This window comes from Manis pentadactyla, chromosome 1 (genome assembly GCF_030020395.1).
Source record: "Manis pentadactyla isolate mManPen7 chromosome 1, mManPen7.hap1, whole genome shotgun sequence".
NCBI lineage: Eukaryota > Metazoa > Chordata > Mammalia > Pholidota > Manidae > Manis > Manis pentadactyla.
The window spans coordinates 236,978,646-237,001,486 of record NC_080019.1 but is presented as its reverse complement, the minus strand read 5'-3'; the positions used below and the strand labels follow the sequence as shown (position 1 = coordinate 237,001,486).

General features: G+C 46.3%; 1 protein-coding gene across 2 annotated transcripts in view; it reads right to left on the bottom strand.

Moving 5' to 3' along the window:
* SCAP (SREBF chaperone) overlaps nt 1-22,841 on the bottom strand; it is a 50,649-nt gene that overhangs the window by 16,203 nt on the left and 11,605 nt on the right. For both annotated transcript variants that reach the window (XM_036878234.2, XM_036878235.2), the window contains exons 2-3: nt 13,663-13,886; nt 919-1,048 (exon numbers count right to left, since the gene is read on the bottom strand). In XM_036878234.2, coding sequence (XP_036734129.2) covers nt 919-1,048; nt 13,663-13,784 — 252 coding nt within the window. In that variant the 5' untranslated portion in view covers nt 13,785-13,886. The remainder of the gene's footprint in view (nt 1-918; nt 1,049-13,662; nt 13,887-22,841) is intronic.

Genomic DNA, 22,841 nt, shown 5'->3' with positions numbered 1-22,841 from the left:
CCCGTGTTTATCACTGCTGTTTGCACACAGCAAAGATATGGAAGCAACCTAAGAGTCCATTAATAGGTGAACGGATAAAGAGATGGTACATGTACACAATGGACTACTATTCAGCCATAAAAAGAAAAGAAATCCTGCCATTTGCAACAACATGGATGGAGCTAGAGGATATCATGCTCAGTGAAATAAGCCAGGCAGAGAAAGACAAATGCCATATGATTTCAATTACTTGTGGAATATAAAAACAAAATAGAAGGAACAAAACAGCAGCAGACTCATAGACACTGAGAAGGGACTACTGGCCACTGCAGGGGAGGGGTTGCACTGGGTAGGTGGGGAAAGTGAGGGGGATAAAGGGGCACAAAAATTCTAAATCATTAAGTTGGTCACAGGGATGGAAGTGCAGCATAGAGAATAGTCAATGATCCTGTAACATCTTCCTATGCTGACAGATAGTAACCAGACTAGAGAGGGCGAGGATTTAAGAATACGAGTAACTGCTGAACCACTGTGTTGCACCTCTGAAACCAATATAACATTGTATATCAAAGATACTTCAAAAGGAAAACTTACTTGGGGGAAAAAAAAACAGTCAGGCACACACAGCCAACACCGGCTGTCAGAGCACCCTATGGACACGCACGACGGCTCTGGGTACCAGCTGGCACAGTGTGGGAGCGGCCAGGCTGTGAGACCAGAGCCGCTGGCCCAGCCATGCCGACCACACACCAGCTTTCCTAGGATGGTCACACTTCTGTGTCACCTGCTGTTTCCTTTCAAAAAAGGTTACTCATTAAAATTTTTCTGGCGACTTTGTCAAGCTGCTCAAGGACATGTATTTGCCAGTCTGAAGCTGACTCCTGCCCTGGGCAGTTTCTACCACACAGGGCCCTCCTCAGCAATCCGCGGGCACCTTACCCACTCTGGCTGCTCACTGGGTTCTCCTGGTTGGCAGTCAGGGGCTGCAGGCGGGGGTGAGTAATCCTTCATCGGAGTGGTGAATTCCACAGGTCCTGCTCCTGGCAAGGGGAGCTTCAGCAGAGGGTAGCTGGGGTGAACAGAGAGAGAAGGGTCAGGAGGTGAACAAGGGAGGCTGTGCAGAGGCAGTACCTTGGGGCCCTTGGAGCTGCACTGAATTCCTCCTGCTAGGAATGTACAAATGCCTAATATATTAAGACCATAAAACTTCAGAGCTAGAAAGAAACTCAGAAGCCACCCAGGGAAGAAATTTTCAGACTCAGTTTTAGTCACAGAAACTTACAAGGAAGCCTGACTCATAAAATACACTGGTTGAATACTTTTAGAGATCTAAAAAAGGCAAGATACTAAAAGAAAAATAATTCTTGTTAGACAACAATAAGAAATGAGAAAAAGCTATGAAAATCCAGAACGGTCCAATTCAGACTGCTGAGCAATCATTCCAATCAACAGGGACAGACAGTGACAGGCTGAGGGTGCAGATCACACCAGGCCACATGACACAAGTCCACGAACCTGCCACACAAGGAGAAACCCTGGCCTTGCATCAGAAGGTTGGCAAACAAATGCACATTTAGTTTCAGGAATTTTTTTAAAACATTTTTTTCAACTGAGGATTAATTTTACACGTGTGATACGCAGGTCTTCACGTAGTGCAGTGAATTTTTACATCTGTGTGACCATTACCTCCATCAAGCTGTAGGACACCAGAACCTCAGAAGGCAGCCTCGTGCCCCTGCCCAGTGAGGGGCACATTCCCAAACCACAATCAGGACTTCTGCCACTATAAATGAGGTTTGCTTCCTTCTGAATGGCTTTCACATGAGACCAAGCACTGCCTCTGTGCTACTTCATGAGCGGCTGCTTTCACGTGTCCTGCACCTGCTGGAGTCACCCACGCTGGTACACGTGGCAAGGTCATTCTCCTCCACTGTACGTTCTGCTCCTTTGAACAAACACACTGTAGTGCATTTACCTGGCCACTGTTGGGGTACTGAGCTATTAAGAGTAAAGCTACTGTGACTGTTTGCATATATGACTTCTGGTGGCCACCAGCACTCATTTTTCTTGGTTAGGCTCCTAGAATGATATTTCTGGGTTATAGGATGTCATTAGCTTGGCTTTATAGATGATACAAGTTTCAAAGTAGTTAAACAAATGACAGTTCCAACTTCTTCAAATCCTGCCACCTCTTTATTTTGTCGGTTCAACTGATTGCAACCATTAAGAGGAAGCAATGGTTCCACTTTGTGGCTTTAATGTGGAACAATGCTGAAAATCCTTTCATATGCCCATTGGACATTTGGATATGTCCTCTTTTGTGAAGCGTCTCTTCAACTCTTCTGTGTTTAAAGTGGGTCAACTGCCCTCTTCCTGGTTTACGGCTTCTCACATACCCTGGACACGACCCGAGTCCTCCTCCCAGCAATCAGCCTCCCTCACATGCCCTCACAACTCCCCATAAGCTTTGTGGTTCCAGCATTTCCATATAGTCTGATTTCTTCACTGCCTTACTGGTTGTTTCAGAACATGTTCAGTTTCCATGTATCTGTGATTTTTTTCCTGTTTTCCCTCTCTTACTCCTCTTAGCTTCATTCCACTGTGACTGGAAAAGATCCTTCCTATGATCTTGGTCCCTTACAACGCCTCAGGACTTACTCTGCGGCTGCCCGCGGTCACTGCCGGACGCTCCACTGCACTGAGACCATGTGTGCAGCGCTGCTGGGGGGACGGTTCCCTCGGTCCGTTAGGTCCGCTTGGTTCACAGCGTCGCTCACGTCTGCATTTCCTTCCCCACCCGTCTGCTTGTTCTGCCCCCTATGGAACGTGGAGAGCTGCCGCCTCCAGCTGATGCAGCCGCGCTGCCCACTTCTCCGCACGGTCCCGCCGGCTTTGGTCATGCGTTCTGGGCTTGGGGTTGGGTGTGAGTAACCGTTACAGCCTCCTGCTGCACTGAAGCACTTATCAATATGCTCTTTCTCCCTTATAACACTTTACCTGTTGCCTGCCAATAATACAGCCACTCCTGCTCTCTCCAGTTCACGCCTGGCATGGATTATCGTTTCCATCCCTTTACTTCCTGCCTCCTTGTGTTCTTGTATCTCAAGTGTAGCACACATCTAAGTGTTCTGAAGACAGCACATGGCTGGAGTCTTTTTTAAAATCTCATCTACCAACTTCTGTCTTTTAATCGGAGAGCTTAATCTTATTATTACACATAATAAGATTACTGACAAGGGAGTGTTTACTTAGCCATTTAGTTATTTTCTCTATGTCTGGTATGATTTTGTTCACTTCCTCCATTGCTGCTGTTGAGTTTGGTTTATTTTTTACAGTGTGCCATTTTGATTCCCTTCTTTCCTTCTCTGTATATTTCAAGCTATTTTCTTAGTGGTCACCTCAGAGATTTCAATTATTATTAACAGCTTCTAGCAACCAAAATGAAACAGTTTTGCTAAAGAGGACTCTGTTCTGTTTAGCAATTTAAGTAACCACATATTCCTCTTGATACAGGCAAAAGAAAACACCAAGAAAAAGATTCTACAAAAAAGTCCAAGTGCAAGAGAGTAATTGCCCTCCATGGCTACCAAATTCTAGACCAAAAGGAAAGCTTAGAAGAAAAATGTCAGGGAATTTTCAGAAGAAAACACACACTCATTTTTCTGAAGTGACAAAACAGACTAAAGACATGAAGAAAGAAGTCATCTGGGGCTTTCTGCTACCACCCTCATACTGCCTCTGCAGTGTTTCTAGGACCAGATTTACCCTGATCCTACAGAGCCCAGGAAACGGACCAGGCCACGGTCCCCCCACTTCCCCTGCCCTTCCTGTCCCAGCAACACCCACTCTAGCCACTCAGGGCAGGAACTTTGATGCCAACCCTCTATTGCTCCACATCTGGTCCTTAGAGAATCCTGAAGGCTCCTCCAGAATACATCCAGACTCAGCCACATCTCACCACCTCTGGGCTCCCACTTAGACTGAGCAGCCATCTCTTCTCCCCTGCAGTAACACACTAGCCTGGCTAGGCTCCCTGCTTCCACCCCTGCAATCCCGTCCCTTTCTCCTGATCACATATGGACTGCAGCCCGGACCTCCCCCAGCCCGGCCCACATGCCTTTCGACGGCAGTGCCTCTACAGCCTGCTCCCCACTCCTGGCCACCCAACACATCTTCAGAGGCTGCTGGGGCCATACCCTCATCCCTCTGATCTTATTTCTGGGCGTGCTGGCCCAGTTTCCGACCATCCGCACTTGCAGCCCTTGGAGGCTTGTCTGCCTAGGTGAGAAAGTCCATGGTGCAGGAATTCCTGCTGGCTGACAAGGGGCCTCAATGAGATGTTGTTACTGTGCACATCAGGGATCGGCAAACTACAGCCCATGTCTGCTTTTGGGAGGTCTATGAGCAAAGAATAATTTTTTAAAGGCTTATATAAAACAAAAATAAAACAAAGAAAAATATACAACAGGGCCTGCACATGGCCTTCCAGGGGGGTCTACTGACCCCAAACAGACATCCCAGCCACACACCTGGGTGGGGAGCTCCAAGGTGGTCCTGCCCCCATCCCTCTGTGTCCCCCTGTGAGGTTCCTGTCCTCTGGCCATGGTGGGAACATGTGGGACGACGCACCTTCCCATCTTCTTCACTTTCCCACCTTCCTACCAAGTTCACTGCATCCTGCATACATGCTACATGTACTCAAATACTTGTCTCTGGGGGCACCCAAAATGAAATGCTCCCCTGCACCCCAAATGCTGGCCAAATTCCTGTTTATCCTTAAGGCAACACTGCCTCTACTCCTCCACCCCTGGACTAAAAGGCACCTATGCTCTGTACACCAATCCCAGGAACTCTGTTCATCTGCTTGTGACTGTAAAAGACACTTGGGGAGGGTGCATGCCATTTTAATTTCTGCATTGCCAATACCAGCCACATGGAAGATGTTCAACAAACATGCATTATTTATCTACCAGATGCTGCACATGGGGTACAACCCGTGTGTCTACACAGGAACCCACCGTCAGGAGGGCCTGGCACGGGGGTTTAAGGCTCTGCAGTAACCACACATAAATTCTTAGTAAACCTGTCTTTACACTGGGGCTTTGTCAGTGAGCTCCAACACAGTGGGCCATGTGCTGAGGGTCTTGAGTGTAGGCGGGTGCATGGCCCCTCTTCCCTAGCACAGGCTCATGCCCACCAGCTTCCTCCCCTTGCATCCAGGACCTGGCCTGACCCTCCTTGTCCAGGTACCCCATTTGCCACTGGCCCATGCCAGGGGCCTGAGTGTAGGAACAAGGAGGGCCAGGGCAGGTGTGCACATCCCGCTGTGTCCTGGCAAGGCAAGGCGACGGCCCCCCCAGCCCGGCCAGCAGCACCACAGTACACCCTGTGGGCACTGGCAGGACGCTCTCTCCCCACTCCCATCCTGTGATGGCACTTCCCTGCTTTCTGAGCAGGCAGCCCTGCATGCTCACGTCACCCTGTGTGCACACGGTATCCTGGCTGCACAGCTCTGTTATCGTGATGGGGAAACCGAGCATGTGAAAACAGCAACCCCAGAAATGGCACTCAGTGTCACATGGGCATGGAGGATGGGGTGTGTTCTCCTCCCTCCTCGAGGGGAGCACTGCAGGACTGCAAGGGGTGAGAAAAGCCAGGAGTCATTTCTGAGGTCACCTGACCTCCCTTCTTCAGGTCGTGGGCATCGTGGGTAGCAAAGGAGTCTCTGGCCTCCTACAGGCTTTTTGGAGCATCTCTGGAGCTTGCCTGTGAGGCCAGGAGTAACGTCTGCTCAGGGGTGCCCTGGCTTTGGAATGCTGAGCACATCAGCACCCTGAGCCACTGGGTGAGCTGCCCGGGGCTCTGGACTCCAGGCTTGAGAGAAGAGGTCTGGGGTGCTCTGGGACCCTGCCAGCCGCCCGGCCCAGCTCTCAAAACCACGAAAGAGAATGCAATGTGCGCAGAGTGCCACAGGGACACAGAAAGGAACCAGTCCCACAGTCCCCTGAGTGCAGCCCCTAAAGTGGACATGGAGATGTGGGCACATGGGGGAGACAGGCTGAGAAGCAGAGGCTGCTTTCTTCCAGAGAAAGAGGGCTCAGGACAGGCCCGCTCTGGAATGCCCACACAAGCTCCACGGTGGTCATTTGCTAGGGGCCTTAGAACAGCCTCACTGTGACTCCAACTTGCTTTCCAAGTTTAAATCCACCTTCTACCCATGGGCACAAGCTGTGGAATCATAAGTAACCCTGTGACCCTCACGTTAACCTCTGACCTGTACCAGGGCAGTCCTGCTGGCTTTGCACCCTGGCCTCCTTCCTGCCCCATGGTGCACCCCCTATGCCCCACGGCGGGCCCAGAGCCAGCACACTCTGCCTTGGGGGACTGCTCAGGGCTGCATCTCAGTCCTGCTGGCTGAACCTCCGAGGACATAAACAGACACCTCTTGCCACAGTCTCCTCAGGCTTCCCAGAGGGAAGGGCATTCACAGTCCAGGGTGGCTTTGCGGTGGACAGCAGGCCGAAGGCTCAGGTGGCTGCCTGGCCAGGCAGGGTATCAGGAGCAGCCCGGGCCCAAGCTGAGCGAGCCGCTCACTCCCGGCACGATGACAGGTAAACATTCATGGCACTGAAGTAGCTAGTAAGCCTCCCGACAGCTTCCATGACACGCACTTGCTTTCTGGAGGAAACCTGAGGCCCTGATGCAGACGGGGAGCTGCCCAGGCAGGAAGGCTACCCAGGGTGGAAGCGGTAGCAGGGCCCAGAACCTACAGGTTCTCTGAGAGTCTTCACTGTCGTCAGAGGGTGGGCGCCCTTGTCTAGCCTTGGAAAACGTTTCCTAAGCCAATCAGATGTTGAGAAAAGCTTTTTAAAAATTCTTTTAAGATCACAGGACAAAGATGCTGTTTTGGGAAAATAAGTTCACAGCACTAAGAATGTGATGACACAGACTGGTGGTTCTCTCTTCAGACTGAGAACATGAGGGAACCAGAGTGCCACCAGAGGGCAGGACGACAGAGGGCAGCAGGTGCGCCGGGTCCTGCCCTGCTGGGGAGCAGAGACTGAATGGGCACAGCCACACGGGAAGCCTTCCCACACACCTCTCTCCGCACAGGGTAGCATCACAGCCACAGCTCGGCTGTCTGGCTTGGGAGGTCGGCGCCGCTCTCTGGAACAGAGATCGAATGTTATGGCCACATGCACTGAGGTGCTTTCTCCTTGACTTCCGTCAGGTAGGCCATGCCCTCTGTGCTATCTAGGCAGAACCTGTAAGGCCCTGTCCCTGACCCACTCAGCTTAGACCCTGTTCTCAGGCTTCTTGTTTAAGGAAAAAATTCCTTCAGTGACAGGCACCAGCACCAGTTCTCTAACAAGGTCCTATCGCCTGGTGGGATAGAAAAGGATCTATTCTGACCCACCACACAGGGGTGCCCCTAAGTAGCTCTTCATGCTAGAGTCACCATCTTTACAGGACCCACAGAACAGCAACCCTCCAAGGATGCCAGGCAACCAAATGAGCAGCAGCTTGGAAGGCTATGCCGGACACTGTCAAGAAGACCGTCCCCTCCCTCCCAGCAGCCTGCTCCACCCTGAGCCTCACCCTCCCCTTCTCAGGACTGTGCTCAGCCAGGAGCCCCTGATGGACCAAGGCAGGCATGGCCACACTCAGCTCTGCTGGCTGCTACACACCGAGTTGATTGTATCTGCCTCCTCGCTAGCCCCTGCACCCCTCCTAGCTCACCTGAGGGAGGTGTCCATACTTGTTGAGACTTTGGCCATCTCATCATCACGAGGCCCCACATGATAAATTCAAGTGCAGTGTGTCTTCAAACACTTGTGTGATATCAAGTTATTCATTCAAAAAGAAGACCCAACTGCAAGAGAGCAGCTGCTGCACATACCCTACACTCCTGTGCAGGGAGCTGCCTGGTCCCAGCTGGCTGTACACAATCCCCAGAAGATGGACGGCAAAGAGAAGTGCTTCTCTCTTCCTGCAGCTAGAGCTGTCTGTGCAGAAGGGGAATCACAACCACCTCCTCAACTGCCCACCCAGATACAAGCCTACCTCAATATCCTCGTCCATCCAGTGTCTATTTACCCCATTCACCCGTGCAAAGGTGCACAAAGGGATCATCAAGGAACTGGGAATTCAGCAGAGGGGAAGCTAGGTCCCACCACCCTACACAGAAGGCAACCCGACTGATAATAACCATGAATCTCACCCCAAACTGCTGGCCCAGAGATGAGAAAAAGGGAAGTAGAACTTCAGAGGAGTTTCAAGAAGCAGCCTGGCTCACCATGTGGTCTGTAGGCAGAGCTGTCTTACAGATGCAAATTCCTGGTCTCTCACCTCAGACCCCATGGGTAACAAACTGTGGGTTGGAGGCTGCAATCTGCGTTCAGTGTGCCCTCCAGGTGATTCTGACACATGCTCGGGCTGGAGAACCACTGCCGTGCACAGGCAAGGCCTGGACAGTGCAGCTTCGGAAGAGAGACAACATGAGGGAATGGCCAGCGCAGGGCTCTGGGGGCTGCCCGGCTCCTCAGCTACAGGACGTCACACAACATGACACAGTCCACAGAACACAATGCAGACTCGGTGGGGAACTGGGTGACAAAGGGACACGGTGCAGGCACCAGATGCCTAAGCCTGGATTTGAACCCTCAGTTCGTTCTTGTGTAGACCAGCCAAGTCCCTGATCCTCCATCCCCCATTGGTTAAATGGAGATAAAAGTGGGCCTCTCGCACAGTTATTATGAGGGCTGCTGAGACCAAAAATCAAGATATCTAGCCTGGCACACCAACTGCACCCAGTAGGGATTCCCAACGAGCGGTGCTCAGTGGTCCTGCTCAGGCAAGCCCTTGGGCTCACGGACAACTGTGCTAACAGTGGAGTCAGCCCTGCTCCTTCCTGCACAGTGCTGACCACAAAACATCGCACACTGGAGGCAAGAAGGGCTCTTTCACCGCCGTCAGTGTTTTACAGCCAAAAGGGCCATCAGATGGCCTCCCACATTGGACTTCTTGCTGCCATGGCCTTCAGGCTTCCACAGGGCCCTGGACAGGAAGACAAGGACCAAGGGCAGTCACAGCCCTCACAACAGTCCTTGTTGACCAAGGCAGGCCCCAAGAATCAACGAGAGGGCAGGAGGAGTTGCTGCAGGAAAATGATGGAGGAACAGAGAACCAGGCCTCTGGGGTTATCCTGTAAGAGGGTATCCAAGGAATTGTTCAAATGGACTTGGCTTTGCAATACTCAAAGTCTCCTGCTTCTAACCACGTACCAAAAGGAAACTGAACTCTGAGAAGGAATATTAAAAGATCATGCCTTTCACAGTAAGTACATACACATCAATAATTACCTTAAATGTAAATGGACTGAATGCACCTATCAGGACACACAGGGGGTGGCAGAATGGATAGTGAAACAAGACCCAGCTATATGCTGCCTACAAGAGACTCACTTCAGACCTAAAGATACACAGACTGAAAGTGAAGGGATGGAAAAGATACTTCCTGCAAACAAAAGGGAGAAAAAAGCAGAAGTGGAAGTATTTACATCAGACAAAACAAATTTCAGAACAAAGAAGGTAACAAGAGACAAAGAAGGACATTACATAATGATAGAGGGATCAGTCCAACACAATCATCTAACAATTATAAATATCTATGCACCCAAAATAGGAGCACCTAAATATGTTACACAAATACTAACAGACCTAAGTGGGAGACTTTAACAACCCACCTACTTCAATAGACAGATCATCCTGACAGAAAATAAATAGGGAAACAGAGGCACTGAACAACACATTAAATCAGATGGACCTAACAGACATCTACAGAACACACCACCCAAAAGCAGCAGGATACACATTTTTCTCAAGTGCACATAGGAAGTTCTCCAGGATGCATCACATATTAAGACACAAAAAAGAGCCTCAACAAATTCAAAAATATTGAAATTGTATCAAGCATCTTCTCAGATCACAATGGTATGAAACTAGAAATTAACTACATGAAGAAAAACTAAACAAAAAATACACATGGAGGCTAAACAACATGCTTCTAAGTGATCAATGGATTAATGAACAAATCAAAGAAGAAATCAAACAACACATGGAGACAAAATGAAAACAGAAACACAATAGTTCAAATTACGTGGGATGCGCCAAGGCCGTTCTGGAGGGAAGTACATAGCGATACAGGCCCGCCACAGGAAGCAAGAATGATCCCCGATGGACAACCCAACGTCACAACCAAAGGAACTAGAGAGGGAAGGACAAAGCCCAAAATTAGGAATAGGGACAAAAATAAAGATCAGAGCAGAAGTAAATAAAATAGAGAACAATAAAACAACAGAACAAAAGTCAATGAAGCTAAGAGCTGGTTCTTCAAGAAAATAAACAAAATAGATAAGCCCCTAGCCAAACATATCAAGAGAGAGAGAGGTCACAAATAAACAAAATCAGAAATGAAACTGGAGAAATTACAACCAAGACCACAGAAACTCAAGGGATTACATGACAATTCTATGAAAAATTATATGCCAATAAATTGGACAAGCCAGAGGATATGCAAAAATTCCTAGATATGTCCAATCTTTCCAAGACTGACCCAGGAACAATCTGAACAGACTGTTACCATTAACGAAATTCAAACAGTAATTAAAAAATTCCCAACAAACAGAAATCCAGGACCAGATGGCTTCATAGCCAAATTCACCAAACATTTAAAGAAGAGGGGATACCCATCCTTCTTAAAGCATTCCAGAAAGCAGAAAAGGAGGGAATACTTCCAAAGTCATTCTACGAGACCAGCATCACTCTAAAACCAAAACCAGACAAGGACACCACAAAAAGAGAAAATTACAGACCAATATCCCTGATGAACCCAGAGGCAAAAATCCTCAGCAAATATTAGTAAACAATTCAAAAACGCATCAAAAAGATCCTCCAGTGCAACCAAGTGAGACTTACCCCAGGGATGCAAGGATGGTACAGTATTTGTAAATCAATCAACATCACACACATTAATAAAAGGAAGGAAAAAACTACATGATCATCTCCACAGATGCTAAAAAAGCATGTGACAAAATTCAACATCCATTCATAATAAAAACTCTCAACAAAATGGGTATAGAGAGCAAGTACCTCAACATAATAAAGGCCATATATAACAAACCCACAGCCAGCATCACACTTAACAGTGAAACGCTCAAAGCTTTTCCTCTAAGATGGGGAATAGGACAAGGATGCCCACTCTCACCAGTACTGTGTTGAATAAAAGTACTGGAGGTCCTTGCCACAGAAATCAGACAACACAAACATAAAAGGCATCCAAATTGGTAAGGAAGAAGTTAAACTCTATTTGTAGATGACTTGATATTATACATACTAAAGACTCCACCAAAAAACCTATTAGAACTAATAACTGGATGCAGCAAAGTCACAGGATACAAAATTAATATGCAGAAATCTGTTGCATTCCTACACAGTAACAACAAACTAGCAAAAAGAGAAATCAGGAAAACAACTCCATTTACAATTGCATCAAAAAGAGTAAAATACCTAGGAATAAACCTAACCAAGGAAATGAAAGACCTGTACTCTGAAAACTATAAGACACTCATGAGAAAAATTAAGGAGGACACCAATAAATGGAAATTTATCCTGTGCTCATGTATAGGAAGAATTCATATGGTCAAATGGCCATCCTGCCCCAAGCAATTTACAGATTCAATGCTATCCCTATCAAATAGCAACATCATTTTTCAATGAATTAGAACAAATAGTTCTAAAATTCACACAGAACCACAAAGGACCCTGTAGAGTCAAAGTCATCCTGAGAAAGATCAAAGCTGGGGGTATCATGCTCCCTGACTTCAGGCTCTACTGCAAAGATACAGTAATCAAAACAGTTTGGTACTGGCACAAGAACAAACTCATGGATAGATGGAACAGAATAGAGAGCCCAGATATAAAACCTGACATATACGGTCAATTAATATACAATAAAGGAGCCATGAATACACACTGGGGAAAGACAGCCTCTTCAACAACTGGTGCTGGGAAAACTGGACAGCTACATGAAACTGCATTACTGTTTAACTCCATACTTAACAGTAAACTTGAACTGGATTAAAGACCTAAATGTAAGACACGAAACCATAAAACCCCTAGAAGAAAACAGGCACAAATATCCTGAATGTAAGCATAAGCAATTTTTTCCTAGACACATCTCCTCAGCCAAGGTAAACAAAAGGAAAAATGAACACATGGGACTACATCAAACTAAAAAGCTTCTGTACAGCAAAGGACACCATCAGCAGAACAAAAAGGCAACCTACAGTATGGAAGAATATATTTGTAAATGACTCATCTGATAAGGGGTTAACATCCAAAATATATAAAGAATTCATATACCTCAACACCCAAAAACCAAATAACCTGATTTGAGTGAGTGGTGGACCTGAACAGACAATTCTCCAAAGAAGAAACACAGATTGCCAAAAGGCACATGAAAAGATGCTCCATATCACTAATCATCAAGGAAATACAAATTAAAACCACAGTGAGACACCACCACAGACCAGTCAGAATGGTCATTATCCAAAAGACAAGAAATAACAAGCACTGGCAAGGATGCAGAGAAAAGGGAGCCCTGCTACACTGCGAGTGGGAATGTCAATTGGTGCAGCCACTGTGTAAAGCATTATGGAGGTTCCTCAAAAAACTGAAAAAGAAAATACCATTAGATTCAGTAATTCCACTTCTAGGAATATACCCTAAGAAAACAAAATACCTTATTCCAAAAGATATATGCACCCCTATGTTTATCACTGCATTATTTACAATAGCTAAGGTATGAAAGCAACCTAAATGTCCGTTAGTAGATGAATGGATAAAGAAGATGTGGTACACATACACAATGGAATAGTATTCAGCCATAAAATGAAAAGAAATCCTGCCATTTGCAACAACATGGATGGACCTAGAGGGTATTATGCTCAGTGAAATAAGCCATGTGGAAAAGGATGAATACCATATGATTTCACTGATTTCTGGAATATAAAAACAAAACAAAACAGAAGAAACAAAACAGCATTAGACTCACAGACACTGAGCAGTGACCAGGGGGAGGGGTTGGGGTGGGTGGGTGGGGAGGGCGAGGGGGATAAAGGGGCACAAAAATTCTCAATCATAATATAAGTCACGGGGATGAAAGTGCAGCATGGAGAATATAGTCAATGGTCCTGCAACATTTTTCTATATGACAGTAACTACACTCATTGTGGTGAGCATTTAATAATGTAAGATAACTGCTGAATCCCTATCTCATAGACTTTAAACCAATATAATATTGTCTATCAACTATGCTTCAATAAAAAAAAAAATTCCACCACCACAAAATCATACTGATTATCTCATGGCTTCTTAGAAGCATCTAAGCATTATTTTCAGATAGGTCACCAGTAGCATCAAACCTGGTGAACTGCAAAGCCAGGGCCAGCCTGGATTGTTTTACTTTTTTGTTAAACACCCCAGAACTAGAGGTCTGAACTCAGCAGTTCCAAGGAGCCTTAAATTCTACTGTGTCAAGAGCACACACAGTCCAAGGGCTACAGAGCAGTCAGGTCAGGAGGACTGCTGTCCCAAGGCACTCTAGGGCAACTCTGAGACGTACCAGCAGGCCAAGATGCAGAGCCCTGTGAAGAGGATGATGGGGATGGGGTAGGATGCGCAGAGCAGCCCATGGCTGTAGAAGGCCTGAGATATCTTCCCACGAAGCCTTTCAGTCAGGGTCATCCTCAGCTGCAGTCACCTTGCTGCCATCCCGGAAAGCAACCATGGAACAGCCTGGCACACGCAGGACAGCACAGATGTCGGACACCCACCATCTGCAGGTACCTGGCAAGAAGGGAGAGAAGCCAATTAACAAAGAGCACGTGGCTGCCCACACTAGAGCTGCTGGGGCAGTGGCCATGGTGCTGGGGGATGGGGGCCAGTTCCTCAGCTGCCCCTGTGCCAGGTCTGGAGACACCATTCCCAGCACACAATACCTTTGCCAGTTCTTAGTGAGTGGGCAGTTTCCAAGTCAGTCTAACCAAAGAAGCCTAAAAACTGCCCCTCTAGCTCTAGTAACAAGCTCCCAGCCCTCTTCCACACCAGGAGTTTCTGTGAGTCCTCTCCCCAGAAGACAGCATTCTTGCAGGCAGTACAGAGGGCTGCCTGCATAAAGCCACCAACTTAAGCTGCTCCCTGCCAAGTGGGGGCTCTGCACACCCTCCCACCATTCTCTGTGCACAGGCCAGACAGAAAGAAACCCTTGGGAAAACCCTTTATAGGGGCTGGACCCATCAAAAAACACATTCTTCCACAGTGAGTCACTGATAGAGAATATTCTGTGGGGTCAATCCTCAACATGAAAACAACAAAACCCTAGGCCCCTGACACAAAACAAAGTCCACTCTGGCAGCTGCATGAGGTGAAGTCGCTGCTCCTGGGCCCTCCGGTACCTGCCGCCCAGTGGCTATCTCCTTCTGGAACTAAGAGCAGCCCAGGCTGGCCCAGGGAACAGCCTGGAAGGACTGTGGGTCAAGGTACCCCTCCCTGACCCGTTCCAGGCCAGATGGCCCTCTCCCTGCACTCTGACTTCTGGGCAGATGTGCATGCTTATCCATGCCCAAAACCAGGCTGCTCTGCCTAGTCCTTTCCTAAGACGAGCACACCAGCTTTTCTTTCCTGTCTGTGAGCCATCCCACATCCTTCTAATAAGCCTCTTTCTGCTTCTGTGAGCCACAGTTGCTTCCATGTTGAGAACCATAACCCAGTAAAATGAAAACAGAGAACTCCAGCAGAAGGCCCCTCCCTCACTGAACTCTCATTAATTCCACATTTAAATCCACTTCTATTCCTGATGGTGCTTCTTTTGGTCTGTGCTTCGGGGAACCTGCCCAGACATGTGTCCTGCCTTGGTTCGGTTCACTGATGAACAGCCAGGCCACAGAGATGACTCCTCAGGAGTGTCGAGGCCAGAAACGAAGAGCAGGAGTCATACCACAGCCACCTCACAAGAAAAAATGGCCATTGCTCCTTCCACATTCGTGGAAACAGTCGTAAGTGGATATGCATTTTCCAGTCCAGCAGCCTTCTAAGGAAATAAAAAAACCCCTATGTGGGCCAATTCAATAGGCAATGGACAGAGGAGTCAGCAGGTGCCAGCTGCTGGGCAGCTCACATGGCTCACCTGGAGCAGGGCAGGTCCAGGAAGGCTCACGGTGGATGCCAGCAGGAGACCAGCAGCATAAAACCCGGCTGGGGGAGCAGCATTTCCCTTGTCCCCAGGGAGTTAACAATTGCTAATGAGACACACACACAGCCATTATCAAGAACCCTGAAGATCACAGGCCACGGACACTGTGGCCTCCCTAGCTTCAGTCCTATGACAAGCCCCACACCTCTTCCCTTGGGTGCCCCCAACCCAAGCCCTCTGGGAGGACCTGATCTCCTAACTCCCATCTCCTTCTCAAGCCTCTTCTGCACACAACACACAAGCAGGACGGGTGAGGGGCCCACCTTTGCAGTGTAAGGGATAAAACTAATTCGCTTCCATTTTACAGCAAATACAAATCTTTCTGACATGACCTTAGTCAATTTCAGCTTCCTTTAATCTTTATTAGTTAATCCACTTGTTACTTTTCACAGCCCCTCCAAAACAAAGCTTTAAAAAAGAAATCCAGGATCTGAACAGACACTTCTCCAAAGAAAAAATTCACATGGCCAACAGACACATGAAAAGATGCTCCACATCCTACAATCAGAGAAATGCAAATTAAAACCACAATGAGATATCACCTCACACCAGTAAGGATTGCTACCATCCAAAAGACAAACAACAACAAATGTTGCCAAGGATGTGGAGAAAGGGGAACCCTCCTACACTGCTGGTGGGAATGTAAATTAGATCAACCATTGTGGAAAACAGTATGGAGGTTCCTCAAAAAACTAAAAATAGAAATACCATTTGACCCAAGAATTCCACTCCTAGGAGTTTACACTAAGAATGCAGCAGCCCAGTTTGAAAAAGACAGATGCACCCCTATGTTTATCGCAGCACTATTTACAAGAGCCAAGAAATGGAAGTAACCTAAGTGTCCATCAGTAGGTGAATGGATAAAGAAGATGTGGTACATATACACAATGGAATATTATTCAGCTGTAAGAAGAAAACAAATCCTACCATTTGCAACAACATGGATGGAGCTAGAGGGTATTATGCTCAGTGAAATAAGTCAGGTGGAGAAAGACAAGTACCAAATAATTTCACTCATCTGTGGAGTATAACAACAAAGAAAAAAACTGAAGGAACAAAACAGCAGCAGACTCACAGAACCCAAGAATGGACTAACAGTTACCAAAAGGAAAGGGACTGGGGAAGATGAGTGGGAAGGGAAGGAGAAGGGGAATAAGGGGCATTAAGATTAGCACACATGGTGTGTGGTGGCGCACGGGGAGGGCTGTGCAACACAGAGAAGACAAGTAGTGACTCTATAGCATCTTACTACGCTGAAGGACAGTGACTGTAATGGGGTATGTGGGGGGGACTAGGTGATGGGGGGAGTCTAGTAAATATAATGTTCCTCATGTAATTGTAGATTAATGATACCAAAATAAAAAAATAAAAAATAATAATAAATGTGTGCCCCAACAACAAAAAAAGAACTTGGAATGAGTACATTAAAGAGTTATACATTGTACTTAAAAAAAAAAAAAAGAAATCCAAATTCTGGTTCATCGTGTAGCCTCCCCACTTGAACTCAGCCAAGAGGAGACACTGTTCCTCTCACTCCCATACACATTTTAATGCCCAGCTATTCCACAGCAAAATTTACACAACCTGAAACAAAAAACCTGTTTTTCTTCTATTGCCCCATACATACAGGTTTATTCAGATCAAAATGTACAGCTCTTGCTTCCTGAATTTAAAGAAACACAACATATTGAAAGGATGGAGGCCCCCGAGGTCTGAGTGGACCACATTTCACAAAATGTAAGTAATTGTGTACCTGCCTTTTTGCAGGAGACCCCACTACAAGCAAGCGCAGCTCAGTTTGTTATTAGACACCCAAATTACAGAGCTGTAAAGAAAAAGCTACGGAACCAGGACAGAACGGCTCTGAGCAAGTCTGCCAAGAGGACAAGTCAGGTCAAGTCAGATTCCCTGGCTCAGATGACAAAGTACCAGGTGAGTCCACAGATGCAGACTTGGGGCAGGCTCATCCCATTTGTCATATGCTTGGTTAAGGTGCCCAGGTTCTGAACCCGCCCCAAATGAGATAATAAACGTGTAAGTTTTAGAAAAATCCATACACATACACTCACAATATATTACTGTAAGAAATGATTTTTAAAATATTATTTGATTATTCTGTGCCTGTGTTCACCAAACTTTTGGCATATAAAATTTTCTTCAATCATCTCACACACACAAAGCTCAACCAAGAAAGATACGTGTGCCAAAGGCCAAAGGGAGGTGGACAGAGTAGGAAAAGATGTGAACACCGGAGACTGCAGGGTCTGGCTCACGGTCTTCCAGATCACCTGCTGAAAATCCTTACCATCTTCCCGAGCTTCAGCCTCACTGGACCTATCTCGCTGCTCCTTACCACGAAAGCTTACTGACAAACCTATTTCTCTGGATTAAATGCCAAGCAACTCCAGGTAGTATGGTATGTTTAATAGTAAACTGCCAAAACATATTCCAGAGTGCCTGCACCACTTTACGTTCCCACCAGCAGCAGGAGACTGGGTTTCTTCTCATCCTCGCCAGATCTGCACTGCCACTATTTTTACTTTAGCTGTGCAAATAAGCATGTATTGATATATGATTGGGTCTTAATCTGCATTCCCCTGTGGCTATGACACCGAACTTTGCCTGTGTCTATGTATTCCTTAGGACGGGAGATCGTGTTCTTTGCAGAGACAGTTTAATTCCTTCTTTGCCAATCTTGATGCCTCCTTCTTTTTCTTGTGAAACTGTCCTGGCTAGAACTTCCAGTACAATGTTGGACACAGTGGTGGGAACAGATCCTCATCTAACTGCTCAATGTAGGAAGAGAGCATTCAGCCTCCCACCATTAGTTATGTATTACATGGGAGGTTTCCCTAATGCCCTTAATTAGGTTGAGGAAGCCCCTTTGTTCATCGTTGGTGGTGTTTTTGGGTCATGACAGGGTATTATGTTTTTTGTGTGTCTTTTGAGACAATCGTGTGGTTTTTACTGCCCTGCTAATAAGGTGTATTACACTGACTAGGTCTGTTGAACCAACTTTGCATCAGGGCTGTAACCTGTGTGTCTGCTGTTAGACTTGGTCACTGATACTTTATTGAGGGCTCCTATGTTTGCACTCACAAGGGACCCAGCTCTGCAGCTTTCTTTTTTTGATGTCTTGGTCTGGCTTTGGAATTAGCATAATGCTGGCCTCACCAACCGGCATGGGAAGTGCTCCCTCCCACTATTTCAGAATAATTTGTGATAAATTTTCTTTAAACATTTGGAAGAATTCACTAGTGAAGCCATTTAATTTGGGGCTCTAATTTTTTGGAAGCTTTAAAATTATTACCTCAATCTCTTTACTTGCTTTAGGTCTAGTCAGGTTTTCTAGTTCTTCGTAAGTTTTATTGGTTTGTGTGTTTCTAGGAACTGGTGCACTTCATCCAGGCAATCTAATTTATTGACACAGTATTTACTGTTCAAGGCATTTCCTCATAATCATTTTTATTTCTGAAAGGTTGGTGGTCATGTTTCCTGTGGGTAAAACTGTAACATTTCCAGAATATCTCGCCTGGCTTTAGTACATCTGCATATCAATAGGTGTTCAGAGGTGGAAAGAAGTATGGCTTTAGTGCATTTGCATCATTTCTCAGGGGTGGAGAGAAGTTCATCTCCCTATCAGTGGGTAATTACCTGGGCAAGGAGGGCTTATCTGTACCTGAGAGGTGAGGGGGAGGGCCAGTTTTGCTGCTGCTGGAGCAGGAGCGAGAGATGGGCCAAACTGCAGTTTTGTAAGCAATAAACAGGTTTTAAACTTTATTTCTCCCTTTGACTGATTTAGGTTTTTAGAGGTATTTTGCTATGGGATTTCCTTTCCCTGGACTTACACCTGGTGCGGTTGGCAGGGTTCCTCTGAGCCCAAAATCTGTTCTAATGGGTGCAACTTTTGGGAGAGCCACCCCTCGAAATGATGGGGAGAAGTGGCGCTCGCACCGAGGGACATGTGTCTACACTCATGTGGTTGTAGAGGCACCACCATCGCTGCTGGCCGCGCCAACCCCGGCCTGTTGCCCGAGCCTAAGGCTACTGCTTCTGCTGCTGCTGCTCCTGTTGCCGGATGGAGCCTGGTCATAACTATGAAAAGGAACAGAGGTCCACGTCACCTTGACAGAAAACCAACTGGCTGCTGTGTACCACACCTTGCTGGCTACCGAGCCCATCGCTGGAACAGCTCCGACCAAGGTAATAACCACCTATCCCATTGCAGGGTGGGTGAGAGACTGGACCCAAAGGCCACAGAGTGGTGTGGCACAGGTACCTACTGTATATCACGTGACTGGCCATTTGCCTTTCGCATCCCCAGGGAATAATGAAGCAGACGTATTGGCCCAGGTGCACTCAATAGAAGGAAAGACTGCCTCTGATGTGGCCCAATGGCTACACCAGCATTTCTTGCATGCGGGGCAAAAGACAATGGTGGTCCCATCGGTGGGGCTTGCCATTGACCTTTGAAGAAGTCAGCCGAGCCCGAAGGAGTGCCCTGCATGTTGTGAAGATCAGCAAAACACCAAGAGGAGCATCTCTTTGCAGCCTACGGCCAGTTGCCGGTGATTGAGAGCGATCAAGGCACCCACTCTATTGGACATGCGTTGCAAGGATGGGTGCAGCAATTAGGAATAAAATGGTTGTGGCCTTGGATATTTCAACACATGGATCAGCAATGGCTGGCTCTTCTGGCACCTTGGGGAAAAGGCCTGGAAGCTGGCCACCTGTGTATTCCTGGAATAACAGCAAAGTGGCCCCCCACAATCATGGTTATTTGCTTCTATGGTCCTTGTGTCCTGAATGCACCCCCTGGCTGCAGCTGCCGCATGATGGCTGGAATGGACAAACTTTGGACTTAATCTGCGTGGGACTTTGAACCTAGCTGAATCCTCTGGCTTGAGAATTATCATGATTGTGTTGCTGTTGTCAAGACAAAAAATGCTTAAAGAGAGGCTTGACTTTGTCTAATGTTTGGTAAAAGTTTTGTGAGCAATAATCTAGCATGGTTGTTAGGAATGAGCAAAACAAATGTAGAAACATATTTTGTGCTTAATGAGAGACTGTGCTGTAAAGTACATTTACTTAATCTGCATAAGCTGAATCCTCTGGCTTGAGGAGTATCAAGATTGTATTGCTGTTGCTATTGTATGTTATAAAATTGGTCAGAAGAGGGGGAACAAGTAAATTATAAGGTGAGATTTCTGAAGGGGTGGCCTGTGGGTAAAACTGTAACATTTCCAGAATATCTCGCCTGGCTTTAATACATCTGCATATCAACAGGCATTCAGAGGTGGAAAGAAGTATGGCTTCAGTGCATTTGCATCATTCCTCAGGGGTGGAGAGAAGTTCATCTCAGTATCAGTGGGTAATTAACTGGGTAACAGAGGGCTTATCTGTACTTGAGAGGTGAGGGGGAGTGCCAGTTTTGCTTCTGCTGGAGCAGGAAAGAGAGAAGGGCCCGGACTGCAGTTTGTGAGCAATAAAGGGGTTTTAAACTTTATTTCTCCCTTTGACTGCTTTCGGTTTTTAGAGGTATTTTGCTCTGGGATTTCCTCTCCCCGGATTTATATCTCCACTCTCATGAATGAATCTAGTAAGTTGAATCTTTTTTCTCCATCATCTGAGCTAAAGGCTTGTCAGGGTTGTTGATCTTCTAAAAGAATCAACTGGTGGTTTGACTGACTCTCTCTTCCTAGTCTTCACTCAGTTGTTTCCACTCCAGTCTTCATTATTTTCTTTCTTCTGTTTGCCTTGGGTTTATCTTGCTCTTCCTTTCCTACTGTCTTAAGGTAGTCAAGGTTGCTGAGTGGACTGCTTTTTTTTCACCCCTAACAAAGGCACCTACACCTAATGACTTCCCTCCAAACACATCTTTGGCCACATCCCATAAGTTTCCACATTTAAGATTCATCTCAAAAGTATCTTCTAATTTCTCTTTGCTTTCACCTTTGATTCACTGGGTGTTTAGGAGCTGTTGGTGAGATTCTTTGTATGCTCCAGGCAGGAGTCTGCCATGTACGTTGTTTGCAAGCATTTTCTTCCAGTGTGTACCTTGTCTTTTTTATTCTTTTCACAGACTCTGAGAGAACCAGTTTCTAATTTTGATGAAGTCTAATTCATCCATTGATTCTCCTTCACAGATCATGCTTTAGGTACCACAAATTCTTCACCAGGCTGTACTTTTGAAATTTCTCTGATTTTCTCCTAGACTTTTTTATATTTCTATATTTTAATGCATTCCCTATTTGAGTTATTTACGGATAAGATGTGAGGGTTAGGTCTCCATTTTTCTCCCTCTGGATATCTAAAAGCCAGCAGTTCAAAGTCTACCGCTTCTCTACTGAATTGCTCTGGCACCTGTCTTACTTCAGGCTGCTGTAACAAAACACCACACACTGGGCAACGTAAACAACAAAGGTTTATCTCTCAGATCTGGAGGCTGTGAACTGCAAGGTCAGTGAGCCAGCAGGTTTAGCTTCTGGCGAGGACCATCTTCTCATGGTGCCCTCACATGGCTGAAAGGAGTCCGAGCTCTCTGGGGCGTCTGTGCAAGGGCGGTTATCCCATTTATGAGGGTTCCTCTCTTGGACCTCGTCACCTCCCAAAGGCCCCCGCTTCCTAGTATCATCACACCAGGGGTTAGGGTTTCAACCAATCAGCCCTGGGGGGACACACATTCAGTCAAAAGCAGTTGGCTATACTTGTGCAGGCCTATTTCTGGGTTTCCTATTCTGTTCTAATGATCTGTGTGTCTCTCTCTCCACCCATACCATACAGTCTTGATTACTGTGGCTATAAAATAAGTCTTGAAATGAGTGGAGCAATTCCTCTCATTTTATTCTTCAAAATTGTTTTACCTGAGTTTTTGTAGATTCCTTGGACTTTTCTGAGTAGACTATCATATCGTCTGCAAACAGGGACATGTTCATTTCTTCCTTTCCATAATTCCTTCATACATTTTTCTACACCAGTCCATTTCCTCTCCTTTTAGGAATTTGATAACATGAAACACAAGCCTTTTATTATTCCCCCATGGGTTCCTGAAGCTCTGCTCATTTTTCTTTTTATTTTAATCCCTGTTGGTCAGACTGGTAATTTTTATTGCTCTGACCTCAAATTAAATGACTCTTCTGTTAACTCCATTTTGCTGTTCAGTCCACTGAATATATTTTTTAGCCATAAAATGTCCAATTTTAAACTTACCTTCCTTATTTTCCATTCATTTTAAGAGTGTTCACCCTCACTTCTTAGAGCAAGGTTTTAATTAATACTTTGTTATGCTATTTGCTTTAAATTTCTTGAGAACTCCAATAGCTGCATCTTGTCATGGCTGCCATGTGTTGACTGCCTTTTCCCCTTAGGAAATGATGAGATGGTCCTGACTCAACAAATGTGGAATAAATTTGAGTTTTTGGATGTTACTCTGGATCTTGTTTACATCCAAGGAAAATGTGGAGTTTCCGTTTGTTTCAGCAGCGATCAACCTGATCAGGCCCCATCCACAAGTTCCCACTCACCTTCTGCGGGTGGTTCCAGCACCAGTT